Here is a 15631-nt window from a genome sequence, read left to right on the forward strand (position 1 = left end):
GCAGCGATGACTTATCAGTTAGAACATTGAGAGACCAGCAGCGGTTTATGTTCATCTTGCGGCATCAACTCACCATGTTCAGAACCCTGAATGACAAGGTAGTACTTACCTGGTTTTGAATTTCATGACTGTGAAAATGTACAATGTAAAAAATCTTTCCACTCATCGAATTGGAAATTGAGTGTTTGTTTCTAGCCATTCATGTAAACCTAATAAGAGCGACCTTTTCACGGCACAGAACAGAAGCAGCAAGGCTCCCGAGTCTCTTTAACCCTCCCTCAGCTGTGTCTCTTATCAGGCTTCCTCCATGACCCCAGTTCCTCTTTCCTTTCTATCTCCACTTGCTTTGTGTGCAGAGTGTGTTTGAGCGTACATAGCAAATATGATCTGTGTATATTATTTTAAACTACAACCAAAGCAAACGGCAAGAAATAAAAGGAATTGACCTAAATGAACAAATCTATACTAGTTTCAATGGCACTTTTCGTGCTCTGCACTTCAGACAACTTGAAACTATTGGCACACCGATGCACAAGATGCATTGAGTGTCGGCGGTCCATGCTAGTGGGAGCATGGCATGAACGACAGCAAACCACTTTTGTAGCAGTTTGCTTATTGTGAGGCCAGTGAGGTTTGTTGTTAATCACACTCAAATGTTTATTAAACTTTTATGGCCAATATTGCAACAGCAATCTTCGCGTAGTATTCTTGGGGAAGGGATTTATGTGTGTCAAGGGTTCCGTCCATCCATTTTCTCTACCGCTTTGTTTATTTATTTCACCAATTTGGATAATTAGAAATTACTGTATATTAAACCATTGGTTTGTTTATTGACCACTGTTGAGAATCTACTTAAAATTAAAACAAAAAATTGTTTTAAAGACATTGAAAGTTCAAAGTTTGAAATTTGAATACATTATACATTATACTTGAATGTATTAGTTGGTATTTTGTGATTGTCACCTCAAAATGGAGCTTGAAATTATATTACTATATAGGTACTTTGTTAAATCTGTAAATGTGGTAACCTAATGGCAAATTATCTTAACTTTAAATAGATTTTTCATGATTTTCAAGTTCATGCATGTCTATTTGTCAAGCACCTGGATTGAAATGCGTTGCTCACTGTGTCAAATAGTAATATTCAATTTAAATGCAATTCATTGAGATTAAATTGAGTTAATATATGCTATTTGTTTTGTAATCAAGTCCCCAAATACACGAGTATGCAAGTCACAGCCAATGTTTAGGCTGACTACCTAACTCATTTGCTCCCAAAAACGTATAAAACCGTTCTATTTTAAATATTGCCTAAAAACGTATTTATACATTTATGTTTTTATATGCTAGAGCATACAGAAGGCTTTGATGCAGCCTCTGACCTGAAGAGGACGTTAAGCAATCGTAGTTATTACAAAAAATGGCCAGCAGGTGGCAGCAGAGTATAAGAAATCAACTAGGGCCATGTTGCAAAAAAGCTCTTTTCCCCACTGTTTTCAACAGATTTGTGAATAATGATGATGCTATATTCTAATGCTAATTGCTGTAAAACGGAAACAGATTTTCCTGACGAAAGAAGAGACTCTAATCTTTCTTTTGGTAGGGTCCATGTTTTTATAGCGAAGGAACACAATATTCTGTGGGCCTTGCAAAATCCAGTAAAACAGCCGGGAGCGAAGGGGGTTGCTTTAGTGAAAATGGCTGGGAGTGAATGAGACTGTTAAAGGAATGCTACACAATCTTGCTAAAATGTTAACAACAGTAATAAGTTACACAGGAAATATTGTTTTCTTCCTTTATCACTACAGCTCTTCTGTGTGTGTGTTTTTTAACCTCTTACTGATTTTCTCCCTGGAAACCAAAAAAAACAACACACACACACATCTCCATCTTTTTGTTTCTATGGAAACACATCAGTAAGAGCAGCAAGCAGTAAGATTATGTTACCTCTTCTTCTCTAATGGAAAGCCAAAGAAGTTTTTGAGAAATGGAAGGAAAATGAAAGCTGCCTCTTGAAGTAAAAGGTGGAAAGATGCATCGTAAAGGATGAGATGTGGAGATGGAGAGGAGGAAAAGTAGGCAGACAATCGGCCACGTTTTTGTGCAAGATGGGGTATCCATGGTAACCTATCAGAAAATTGAAACCCCGTCCGTTTTCTTATTCCGCTCTACCTCTCCTTGTTTACAAGCATCTCATTTTCTCTTGCAAATTATTATTCCACTTATTTGAATTTTGATCATATTGTGTTGCTGTACACTGCACAGAAAACGCTGTCCAGTAAATGTGTTGCTATTCATAGACGGTACGGAGTCGGGACCAAGCCCTGCCGCAAATAGTGAAAACCCACAGCTAATTTATATCCCCCTAAAAATGTTTATAATAATTCATAGGTTCAAACTCATCTCACCCTTAAAAACAATAATCTTAGAGAAACATGAAATGTGTTGGAAGTGTTTACATGCACATATGGTGAAGACTCTCCATAATGTCCACAGACAACCCAGGCTAAACTTAGCTCCTCCCTATATATCTTCTCTCAGTCTAGATGTATCACTAAATACTTCCTTGACACCAATTACTACCTTCCCCTTAGCCAGGGCTTTGGCACCATCTTGTGGCGTCTTGGTCACTACAAGAGCACACATATGCAAATAGATGAGTTTTACAGTGAACAGCTGAACGGGGGGAAAAAAGAGTCACTGCGACTAAGTGGCTTTTCATTGTGCATGCAGTATATACAGGCAGAAAGATGTTTAGTGTTCTTGAACGAATAAGTGCAGTTTAGAATAAACATCACGTGTGTAGTCACTTTGCATATGTTGGAGGTTTTGTCCGAGTGTGTGTGGCCTCACCCTGACTTCCTGCAGGCATTACAGGAAGGGAAAGCAAAAAGCATGTTTGTTCTCCGCCTGTGTGTATTTTCACCATAGAAAGTAGGGCTGGTGCAAATGAAGAGAACCACCTGTCTGCCTGACACTCCGGTGGTATGTCAGGCCAACAAAAAGGCACTGGCTGCTGATTCCAAATGGGCTTGTGTTGATTGGAGCTGTGGCTGTGTGTGCGTGTGTGCTGGAGGAGGTCAGAGACAGGATTGTTTAGAGAAGAAACATAGAGGCAGTAGAGCGATACCAGATCAAACCATAGAGGCTTGTTTTTCCACACAAAAACAAATCAACTATGCTGATGTTCATTCATCTGATCATACAATCAGAATTATAATCATTCTTTTTTAAGCAATGTATGCATCTTTCTTCAGGGATAGTTTTAACTGAAAAATAATTACCTTGTGTCCTGCTCGGTGTTTGCTAAAACTCGATACAGTGGCTTGTCGATTTTTAAACTAATGATCAGATTCACCACAGGTCACCAAGTTGTAACACAATGACACCTTCCACTTACTAGTAGTTCTCAGTTAGTATATCACCCATTGTACAGTATGTACAGTACATAGAGTTAAAGCCTTTCAAAATCTACATGAAAAGCTGTCCTTCCCTCATTTCAGAATTCAAACTTGATTGCTGAATCTTGGATACCTTTGCATTTTTAATTTAGATACAAGATTGATATTTTTTTAATTTAATATTGAACTAGAATAGCATTTATTATAGGGCTGACCTCTGACATTAGGGCTGGGAATCGATTCTAATTTCCTCAATCGATTCGATTTTAATTCAGAAGGGTTCCGTTTGATTCGATTTCAAATTTTTTCCGATTTGATTCACTTCACTTCCATCCAATATTGATTAATCATGGAACATCAAGTCTTCTTAAATATCAACGACATGGTAAAAACTCCACAAACATTAAATCCCAAATGTAATTTTGCAGCTGAAATAACTGGCTAAATGATTTATTGTTACACAAGCATTGGCATCAGAAAGGATGAGATGAAAATATTTTTATAATTCTATTTCAATAATTGTAAATTAAAAAGATTCTGAATTGTCTTAAAGTGCAATAAGTCAGGTATTTCATAAATTTAAGAAAATACTTTTAAATTCATGTGAACAGTAAAGGAAAACAGCCGTCCCTTTTCTTAACCGCTTGACCTCACAAGGGTCGCGGGGGTGCTGGAGCCTATCCCAGCTGGCTTCGGGCAGTAGGCTGGTTGCCAGCCAATCGCAGGGCACACACAGACGAACAACCATCCGCACTCACAACCACACCTAGGGACAATTTAGACTCTCCGATTAACCTACCATGCATGTTTTTGGAATGTGGGAGGAAACCGGAGTACCCGGAGAAGACCCACACAGGCACCGGGAGAACTTGCAAACTCCTCCCAGGAAGGCCGAAGCCCGGACTCGATCTCACGTCCTCAGAACTGGGAGGCGGACGTGCTAACCAGTCCCCTACCGTGCCGCTGTCAAGAAAACAGTCAAATACAAACAAACAAAAAGTCCTTAAAATTCTCTTATAAATTTATGGAGAAAAGAGATATTGAAATAATCGATTCATGGTTTTATGAATCAATATCAGGCTCGGAAAGGAAAATCCATTTGATATTTATTATATATATTTTTTTTTACATTATATTTTAAACCCAGCCCTATCTGACATAACATTTTATTTGAAATTTTATTTTATTTTAAACACACTGGTCCATGACGTGACTTTAGGTTGTGTGTAAAATAGTGACATCCAAGTCGAGCATTGCTGGTAAAAATTAACATTTGCTTTGTTTTGAATGATAGGTCCATAGATCGGCCGGTGCCCATGTCCGGTCCTCGAGAGTCCCCCCTATCCTACCTGTTTTCCATGTCCCCCCTCTTCCGACACAGCTGAATCCAATAATCAGCCCACCAGCAAGCTTAGCAGAAGCCTGATTGTGATCCTGATCATGAATCAGGTGTGTTGGTGGAGGGAAACATGCAAAACAGGTTCTCGAGTACCGGACTTAGGCACCCCTGCCCAACAGCCTGTTCAGCATTCACTTGTGTTTCAGTTTTTCTTAGTGGAAAAACAACTACCATAATGTTCTTCATTGGTAGCTAATTAGGGTGTAAATGACGTTTGCAGGGCCCATTTTTGTGGCCGTACAGTAAGCCTCCCTTCACACAGTGACGCTAATGTCTGGGAAATCTAATGATTCATGTATTACTATTTGTGCATCTGTGAGAGACATGTGCCTTATTATAGATCCTCTGTGGCATTAAGCATTTTTCTGCAAAGCTCTCTTGAGCCTCACAAGATAAACAAGCTCCTTTTCTACTGTGGTGTCTCATTTATCGGTTTGTCTTGTCTCCAGAGTTGAAGGAATTTGTCTTTGTTGTCTATTCATAGCAAGTCAGCCCAGGCTACATTTGTTTTTGTTTTTTCTTTCCGGATGACAACCAGCAAAAATAAATGCTACATTGTCAAATCCAGTCCCAAAAGTGTGATTTATTTATTTATTTTCTCTTGTCCACAGCCCACTGGTTACATGGAGACTTCGTTGTCCTACAGCTCCATAGAGGACTTGCAACTGCTTTCGTGGGACAATGCACCAAAGTACTGTGTCCAGCTCAGCTTCCCCGGTGGCACCGTCCTGCTGCAGGTAAACGCTGTCTTTTCAATGTGTGTGGGATGTGGCAGCATTGGCAAGGTTGGTTGTTCATCCCAGAATTATTGATTACATGACGATTTGAAAAGCAAATCATGTAGCACCTCTACAGACAGTGAAAGCTCTAAAGTTGACCACAATCTGTTCCGTGACGCTGGTTGACTTGACCATTTGATTCAGCGTCAACTGTCATAAAACCTTAATGGACTACACAGATGGTGTTTAGTTGGGTCTGTGTCGTGCCTGGTCACACGGAAGGTGTGAAATTAGACAACAAAGTCAATCGTTGTTATTTCTATTTCTGAAAATGTGTGTGTGATCGATCCGTTCTGCACTTCCGCCCCACAGTTTCAAAAAAGTCAGGCTAATTGACAAAATAGCTGTCCCCACCCCAAGTGGCGACACGCCATTGACTTGGCGGTGAGGCTGGCCGAAGAACCACTTTGACACAACAGCTGAAGTACTATCACGTCCACACCAAAAGGCAAGCAGAGCTGCAGTTCTGGCACAGATTAGCATTAGCTAACAGTGTTACTGTGTATGTTTCTGAAAATAATGGAATCAATTGTGGACATGGGAGTAGCTGGTATTGGCGTTTACCATTGTTATGCGTCACATCACTCCACTAATTGAAAACTGGCACTAATTTGAGGCATTTCCCCCCTGAAATTGTATGACTTTAGAAACATTTGACTTTGGAGGTTTCACTGTGGATCTGGTTATAGTATTATTTTGAAGAAAAAAAAAAGGCTGCTGGCACAAATTGTAGCCAATATATATAGTAGTTTACATTACATAGCCATCATTTCAAAAGTGAGGGGAACAAATTGTTCAGGGGTAAACTAAGTTTTATAAACAAACAATCATCCTCTCAATTCAACTGCTTCTCTCTGTAGTGCAGTAAGCACTATAATCAAACTGTCTGACACTGACTGAGTTAAAACACAAGGACAGTAAAGCTAAGTAGCCAGTTAATGTACCAAGGTGAGTGGTGAAATTCAGTAAAACATAATTTTTGCACACAAAATGGAAATGCAAGGAAAATAAGTTACGTTAGGATAAAGTGTTAAACCCCCCATTTTATTTAAAGGGTTTTAGGATACAGTGGAACCTCGGAGTTTGAACGTCTCGAAACTTGTACAAATCGGACTTCAACCAAAAAATCTGAGTAAAAAAATGCTTCGGAGTTTGAACTAATTTTCGGAATTTGAACACCCAAGCAAAGCAAGCTAAACCGAACGTACCAACTACGTTGCGGTAGTTGAGATGATGCGTTGCTCATTTCCAGTCAGATCGTGAATACTCCCGGTGCTCCATACTCGCGAGTGCATTTTGACTTTACTACGACAATTTTCTTCGCCATGGGCCCAAAGAAAGACAACAGTGCGAGTGGCAGCAAAGAAAAACATACAGTGCTACGAACCACAGTGGAATTAGGAAGGAGATTATCGCGCCGTTGTATTTACCATGACTACTTCTGTAGATACTGGCACGAGGACCCCCCTTAGCTGTTCGACAACGTGCCTGACGTTAAACATCGCACGCAAGGACCGCTTAGTAGTCTAACAATATGCCCAATGTAAAATACACAAACTCAGCACTTAACTTAAGCAAGCATTAACATAGCATGTATCATCCACTGATGCCATCATACTACAACAAAAAAGGTAAGGTATTTTTTATTGTTTAAATACTGTACTGTACTGTAAATGTAAAAAACATAAATAGAAATTAAAATGGGAATTTTCTGTTTTTGGAGCTTGGGAACGTATTCATTGCATTTACATTATTTCCTATGGGAATTCGTTTTTCGGAGGTTGAACAATTCGGACTTTGAACACTTCGCAGGAACAAATTATGTTCAAACTCCGAGGTACCACTGTATTTTGATGTCGCTGAATCCTAAAATGGTGTTGTTTTTCAAATGTGCTCATTTTTTAAACATTACATATTTTGGTTTATTTGTTATTGTGTTTAATGGCAAGAGAGGAGAGAGAGTGTGAGAGTATTTGTGTGTGTGAGAGAGGTTCAGTTAAGGGAACCATTACGTGTGGAGCTTCCAACGATACTGTGGTCTCTAATTATTGAGCACTGGGGCCAGTTTAGGCCAGGAGTTCAGTGTCCATCCTTATTCGAGATTGATAGATATATCAATGACTTTATTTCTCATCTTTTCTTAAATGTATTCGGATCGTGGATCGTTGCATCTGTTTAAGGCCCCGTCCATACGAAAGCCCGTTTCAATGTATCCGCACAGGTTTTTTACCATTTGGGCAGTTCGTCCACACGACGGCGCGGTTTCGCAGTTTGAAACCGATCACTTTTGGAACTGGGCTCCAGAGTGGAAAGAGTTCTAAATGCGCCTCATACGTTCCAATGTGGACACCATATGCGGGATACTCCTCTAGTGATGATTAACCGCCAGTCTGTCAACAACACTGGCGGATGGCCGTGTCGTCATCGTTTTGCGCAACCTCCTTAGTTTGCTTATGCCTTTATAGCCAAATATTTTGCGTGATGTTGTTGCTTGCACTTGAATCACCCGCCATTGTCACTTCTCCTGTTTTCGTCTTACTGATCTGCATATATTACTGGATAGCCCATACACGCCCGTGCAAGCTGTTGAAGTCACAGGGCAGCAGACGACTTATAAACTACTTTGACGTCCCCCTTTTCTTTTATCGCTCAGTTTCTAGACCCCAACATTAGATGTGGCAGAGTCATCTTTTGTTGAATTACAGTTATAATTCTTTAATAAAAAATATACAAGTTTCCTCCTGTAAACATCACAAAGCATATAATTCATACATGTATTTAAGTTGTAAAATGTCTGAAGTCCTCTTGTTTATGTTCAACAAATTTAAAACATCATAAATCATGCTGTTTCTACTAAGTCTCAAATGTTCTCCAATTTCGATACTGTAAATATGTAGGATCGTAAGCCGAGAAACGTTTCTTGGGAGGAGTAATATGGCTGCCTCTTGGCTATCCAGATCAGTGGTTCGTCTCCTTCGCTGATTCTTCTTCTACGCTTTCCGTTAACTCCCTGTGGCTGCGCTACAGCGCCACTCCAGACTAGGCATATACATTACAGCCGTTAAACGTCCTCAGCGTCTTCTTTTGGACACACGCATGTCTTGAAACGTTTCTGTCTGTCGGCTTTGCTTCCGTGTGAACAGGGCCTAAGATCTTTTGATTTCTTAATTAAACAGGTCTGAGGTAAACAGGCTTGGGTGTGGTCAGTGAAAATGATAAGTGATTAGCCACATTTCGTTATTAAACAAGGGAGGGAAGTACGTCTTCACCCGGGGCTAGAAAGCTTTGAATATTTTTTCCCACTAATAATAAATGTCATGTTTATTTATTTACGTTTCCATGGTCTGACATTTGTTCAACCAATGTTGCAACTGATGTAGGAATAACTTTCAGCTTCATTTTAAGAAGTCTCACACAAAGGTGTCATTGTCAAATTTAGTGGTTGCTGTTCATCTATTTCTCCAATTACCACAGTGTAACCCGACTACTGTAACCCACCATGTTATAATCATTACATAACAAAATTTCCAGCTTACCAACGCTCCCTGCCAGGTGGTTAGATCTCTTTTGTGATTTTAGGCAAACGTCCAGTGTTTATCACACAGGCAAAATCGAGCAAGGTTGTTTGCTGGCAGCTTGAAAACTTGGGCTACAGTATAACTGTATACAGCTGCCATAAATCCCGATTACAAGGAAGTAACTTGGTTATAAGCTATGACAGCTTTTATTATTATTGTGTACATTGAATTGTTTCTTCTAACATGTAAATACAAGGAGTAATATGAGACAAGGTCTAACATACATTCCACGATTACCTGAAGGACCTTTCTAGTATGCTGGTTTGCTGTCTTATACCGCTGACCAAATTTGACAAATGACTTGTGTCTTCTTTTGTGTGGTCCTGCAGGCTGCTAACAGCTACTTAAGGGACCAGTGGTTTCACTCCTTACAATGGAAGGTAAGCATGTCTTTTGGTTTCATATTGATACTTCGATAAGATTGTGCTGAAATCATATTGCACTGTGTGATTATATTCACACAGCAGCTTCTAATACTGTATACGCGAGACGGTGCAATGCTATGGTTGAAGGAGCTTGACCAGGGAGTGTACTTGATAAGTTCTATACTCCTATTTCTATTCTTCTAAACTTAGACTGATAAAACAAAAACTCATTGTAAATCTGCGCTAATGCTTCACCAATATTTGTCAATAGTTTATTGAGAAGTAGTCCCTGTCGGAGTTCGTCAAAGTGAGCCCTAAAATGTGGCCTTAATGGCTGCCCTAAAACCAAAATGGCTGACTTTGTTAAATTTGAGGCTTGGGTCCTTGAGACTTTTTCATGCGTCTCCCAAATTTTGTGTCAATTGATCAAATGGCTGTCGAGGGATAATACATTTTACTGAGGGTTAGGGTGTGGCTGCTACTGTGGCAAACCTTTCACCTGCTCAAACCTACAACTAACGCCCGAGCAGGGATTGTGTGACTAGTGTGCCACATTTTAAGGGAATGAAAGGCGCCGCTTTAGATTGGCCGGGATTGACCACACCCACTTTCGCAGTTGCTCCCTCCTTCACTGGAAAATTAATTTGTTATAATAATAATAATAATAATAATGATAATATCAAATTATTTAAAAAAACCAGCAATTCCAAGAAAAGCAAAACTGTTTCGGTTATGGAGCATCTCTATCAGGCTTTCCCACACTTTGTCAGCTTGCAAGACACTTAAAATAAGTTTAAACCTCCAATGAAAATGCAAAACGTACTTAAAAATAAATAAATATATATATATATAATTATTTATGTGTATAAATATGCTAGTGTAGCTTGTGTAACTGCATGAATGTATATTGCACAGTACAACTAGGCATGTCAACAAAAGGCATTTTTATTTATATAGCACATTTTAGAGCTGTCACTATCTAATATCTTTAGAATCGATTAATCTCAATTATTCAATTGATTAATCGACAAATCAGATAAATTTTAATTTTGCATTAAAATGTATCACAATTTTTTTTTCCCAATTACTGTTCATTAACCAGTAATTGTTTGGGGGTTTTTTTTTTGGGGGGGGGGGCGCTTTGTATTCGTATAGTGATTAAATAAAAAGGTAAAAGTAAAAACAGGTGTTATGCAAATGACCAAATAGAAGATAATCGGTCTTCTTTCATGATGGAAATCAGTGAACAATTACTGTTAATATGCTGAAAATCAAAGGGTTTGGACAATTTTAAATAAAAAATGGCTCCAAACGATTACTCTATTATTAAAATAGTTGTCGATTACTTTGATAATTGATTACTTATCGATTAATCGATTAATTTTAGCTCTAGCACATTTCATACACAAAGCGTCTCAATGTGCTGACTTAACTAGTGTAAATTGTTTTGTTCTTATACTAATCAGATGAATTGAACTGAATGGAATCAGCCAGAGATGCATAATTCGGACAGTAGCTGCTGAGCACACTTCCAAATGATCATCTCATTGTGGAATGAGACTGGGGCTTGTTAATGTTTTTATCAATGACTCAAAAATGCCACTCCACATGTCCCTTCTTTGGTGTCGCGATTGTCCACTGGCAGATGAGGAAACATCATGGAAAGACTTGTTGTAATTTACAGTGAACAAATGGCATAGAGTGCATGAATTGCTTAATGTTCCGAATTCCAGCTGCTCTGACTTTGAAAAGAAAAATGTATTGTTCCTGTCACTAACGTCCAAAACGAAGCGCTAATGCCACCTAGTGGCAGAAAATTACCTCAACACAAATCTATGACTCAACGTTTCACACTTCTTTGAACCGTAACTGAACTGCAACTTAAGGACTGGCAGCGAGTAAAATTAATGCAATGGTATCGACCACACCCCCATTGATGTGTAATGGGCACCCTTGTTCTACATCAACTATTTGTAATTAAGAAACCATACATAAAGATTTTGGTCTTATGCAATGCTGTTCATTTGATGCATCTGTGGCATGAACTGAAAAGCCGGTGGTGACTTATTTTCCATGTAGAAAAAGATCTACAAATACCGTAAGGTGTTGAACAACCCAAGCCGCTGGGATGTTGTGCTGAAGGAGATCAGAGCGCTCGTGGACATGGCTCTGACCTCACCACTGCAGGACGAGTCCATCCATCAGGCCCCTTTACATATCATCTCCACGCTGCTGGCCGAGGTCGCAACACGCATACACAACCATGTGGAAATTGTCATGTTTTTAAATAACATGTTTACTAATTACGGTTTTATTTTGTCAATTTCATTCATCATACACAAAGGTGCAAAGGAGGCACATTTGGCAAAAAAGATATATAGTTGAGCTACAATGAAACCTTTTTAATGTTTTTGTAGGCAAATTAAATAAACCTAATTTCAGACTAATTGCTGGTAGGGGGGATTTTGTTCATCAAATCATGTATTGATTACATTGATATTGTACACAAGTCACAATGTGATGTTGAATATTATATAGAGTGTTACTGATTAAAATGATGTCATCAATATGACTTAACCTATCTGTATGTCAAAACTGTACAGTATAAGATGTTTCCGTGATTTTCCTTTGGTATCTAATATCTCTTCGGTTACTGACAGTTCCCAATTTTCGACATCTTGTTCTTGTTTGTCTGGTTGTCATTTTCTCTGAGGCAGACAATTTTAGGCAAGGTGCTATATCTCAGCTAGGCATAATCACTACAATTCATTCCTGTCTTTCTTTTTTCTTTCCTTTTATCTTCCGTAGTTTTTTCTTCTTTCTTATTGGGTTTTTTTTTTCTTCTTTTTTTAAATTCTGCCATTCATTTGTATCGTTGTTATCTTTTTGCCCTCAGAACTCTAATCTCAGCGCACAGGATCACGAAAACATAATTGTGGTAAGAGTGAGGGACACACATTTACATATTTATTTTTGTGGGTGTTAATATCCGATATTTGTCAGATTTAGTTTGATGATGGCATTCATTTTTTTTTTTTTCTGCTTCGGTACTAATACAACAAAAGTGATGACATTGATAATATTTATGGCATACGTTTTGTGTTGACCCAGTGGATATACAGTAGTTTTTTGTTTTTTTTTCAATCTTATTTCAAACATGTATATAAAGAAAAAAAACTGATTATAAAAGTACATGTGTAAAGACAAAATATAAAAAAAACATCTAAAACAAACACAACATTCAAGCAACATAAGAACATTTCACAGTGTTTCACCCAATCATGAGCTACACATTTACACATACATGTTTGAAAAGGAGTAGGAAGAAGCATAAACGTATCAGGTCCTACCCCTTTTAACATCCGTTACACAATAAATAGTAGGTATGTATAGTAAACAAAAAAAACTGCTAGTATACAGCTAATAAATCTTCATTATTAATAACAAAGGTTATTATTAATAGTGAACACATTGAACAGTGTGCCTTATGCATATATTGTCATACTTTTACATATACATATATTTTTTTTTCCTTATCAATAGCAACAATAATAATATCAACCAATGTTACTTTTCATTGAAACATTGGTTGTTGTTGTTGTTATTATTATTATTATTATATTATTGTATTATAATGTAATGCAGTGGTATATATCTGAGCACAAACACAGAAGCTTTTCCTGTAATGTTATTTCGAATTCACCTGTGCATAGTTTTGACATTTTGACTTGGCATATGTGTTCCCCCGGCCCTCTTTGGAATATTGTTTTTAACCGTGCCTGTGTCTGGGTGTTCCTCTGTATTTACAGGCAATTGCACCTCTTCTGGAAAACAACCATCCACCCCCAGATCTTTGTGAGTTCTTCTGTAAGGTGAGGCGATGAGATGTCCTGGAGCTGTAACAAATAGTAGCGATTTATTAGCGACATCCCATGTGTCTTATATCACTAAGATGGCCTTGACTTTTTGCAGCATTGTCGGGAGCGACCGCGTTCCATGGTTGTTATAGAAGTGTTCACTCCCGTGGTCCAGAGAATTCTTAAACACAACATGGTGAGAAATGATGACCGTCATGAATCTCTGTTGTCCTCGTGAGCTTTATTCAGTGGGGATGAGTCAGGTTTTGTGTTCTGCCCTGTTTTGGCAGGATTTTGGAAAGTGTCCTCGACTGCGCCTCTTCACTCAGGAGTACATCCTAGCCCTGAATGAACTGAATGCAGGAATGGAAGTTGTCAAGAAGTTTGTTCACAGGTGAGAAATGTGAATTGTGCAATTTTACACTTCTGTGGATTCAATAAATTAAAGATTGACTGACTTTTATGAAGGCTGGGTCACGTTGGCTTACGTGGTATTTAGTATAAATAACAGAATGTTTATATAAATGAATGGAAGCGGCCAGAGGTGGGTAGAGTAGCCACAAATTGTAATTAAGCAAGAGTAGCGTTACTTTAAAATAATATTTTTCAAGTAAAAGTAAAAAGTAGTCATCAAAAAAAAAAATCACTCCAGTACAAGTAAAAATTATTTGCTGAAAAGAATACTCAAGTAACTGCTTGAACATAAAGTCTGATTTATTTTTTAAAAGCAATGTCGTCAGACAGACAAAAACAAAAAATTATGTGCACATTTTGGCATCTTCAAATCATAGAATTAAAAACATAAATAACTTTTTGAGCTCGAACAACAGTGCAAGCAGACACGTTCGCCCAAGCATGCACAATCCATTCACAAATTGTGGCGTAACTCGCTCGGTGCTGCCTCCCAGTATAATCACCAGAGGTGGCAGTTTCAGCAAAATGTCATCTTTCAGTTGACTCTTTTGGGTTCTCATCATGCCTGCCAGGCCTCAACCAGGGCCGTATTTCCTGTATATAAGCAACGCGTCCACGGAAATGCTCCCACACAGTCAGTCAAGTGGAACGCTTACCGAAGTCACTGAACAACATTTACAGATTTTGGAAGTCGGTCCGAACAAAAGGCGCGTTTCATTACTAGGTGCGCTGTCGATTTTTGAGAAAATTTAAGACTTTAAAAAATACGGGAAATCTTACATATGAATGGGGTGGCGGGTAGCGACTCGAGTGTAGCCCAATATATTGGAGTAAGGGTAGCGTTTCTTCTTCACACATCTACTCAGGTAAAAGTATTGTGCGTTAAAACTACTCTTAGAGGGAATGTTTTTCAAAAAATTACTCGAGTAAATGTAACGGAAGTGGCTAACAAAGCACACGGGGCTAGACGATTTTTTTTAAACTTCTCTTTTTGTCTTTATGACAGTTAAGAATGGTAAAACGTCACTTAAAACAATAATTTGCAGTTGTCGGCGACACTTTGAACTTTGAACCCTGCAATTTAAACAGCTTGGAAGTCAGTCACTGTCACAATGCGTCTTTAGAGGTTCTGCTGTCTTCATCTAATTTATCTGAACTTTGATTAGATAATGACCATGTTTCCCACCTGCACTCTTTCAGCATGCACGGGCCAACAGGGCAGTGCCCGCATCCACGTGTCCTGCCAAACCTGGTTGCTGTATGTCTTGCCGCCATTTACTCGTGTTACGAGGAATTCATTAACAGGTTAGTCAGGTGCACATGCAGTACGCAGTCACTTTTCATCTTTTCTGCTCTGAATGGTTGGAGTTGCCTTGCTTTCTTCACTCTTTTTATGCGTCTGGCGTTTTGAGCTGCTCAGATATGTTGATCCTGAAGGTCAGCATCATAAAAGATAAATAGCATACTTTCACATACCCAGCGAGGCGAAACGCTGTCTGTCAAATTCCCAAATGCGGTAAACAAGACTTGCTCCAGAATGAACATTTTTATAGCCGCGCGCAAAATAGGGTTATACTGTAATTTCCCCTCAATTTATAACCCCTTTCCCTTTCACTGACTAATTATCGTATTACACCGGGATTACACCACAGCTATCTATAGGCATATAATGATTCAATCTTACCTTTACCACCATGACGATGTAATTTTTTATGAAATATTAGGTACAGGGGAAAAAAGACAACCATGAGTGGGTCGCGAACCAGAGACGCGCTGCTTACAAGGCGAACGCGCTAACCATTACACCATTCATTGAGATAGGTAAAGCAGCGCAAAAA

General features: G+C 38.7%; 1 protein-coding gene across 1 annotated transcript in view; it reads left to right on the plus strand.

The window, feature by feature from the left end:
* cmip (c-Maf inducing protein) overlaps positions 1 to 15631 on the plus strand; it is a 49233-nt gene that overhangs the window by 12655 nt on the left and 20947 nt on the right. Inside the window, exons 2-9 of the mRNA XM_086074001.1 lie at positions 5412 to 5537; positions 9487 to 9537; positions 11602 to 11763; positions 12419 to 12460; positions 13332 to 13394; positions 13495 to 13575; positions 13670 to 13773; positions 14994 to 15098. Of these exons, the coding sequence (XP_085930127.1) occupies positions 5412 to 5537; positions 9487 to 9537; positions 11602 to 11763; positions 12419 to 12460; positions 13332 to 13394; positions 13495 to 13575; positions 13670 to 13773; positions 14994 to 15098 (734 nt within the window). The remainder of the gene's footprint in view (positions 1 to 5411; positions 5538 to 9486; positions 9538 to 11601; positions 11764 to 12418; positions 12461 to 13331; positions 13395 to 13494; positions 13576 to 13669; positions 13774 to 14993; positions 15099 to 15631) is intronic.

Source organism: Leptonotus elevatus, chromosome 4 (assembly GCF_054856555.1).
Source record: "Leptonotus elevatus isolate MCC_2025b chromosome 4, RoL_Lele_1.0, whole genome shotgun sequence".
Taxonomy (NCBI): Eukaryota; Metazoa; Chordata; class Actinopteri; order Syngnathiformes; family Syngnathidae; genus Leptonotus; species Leptonotus elevatus.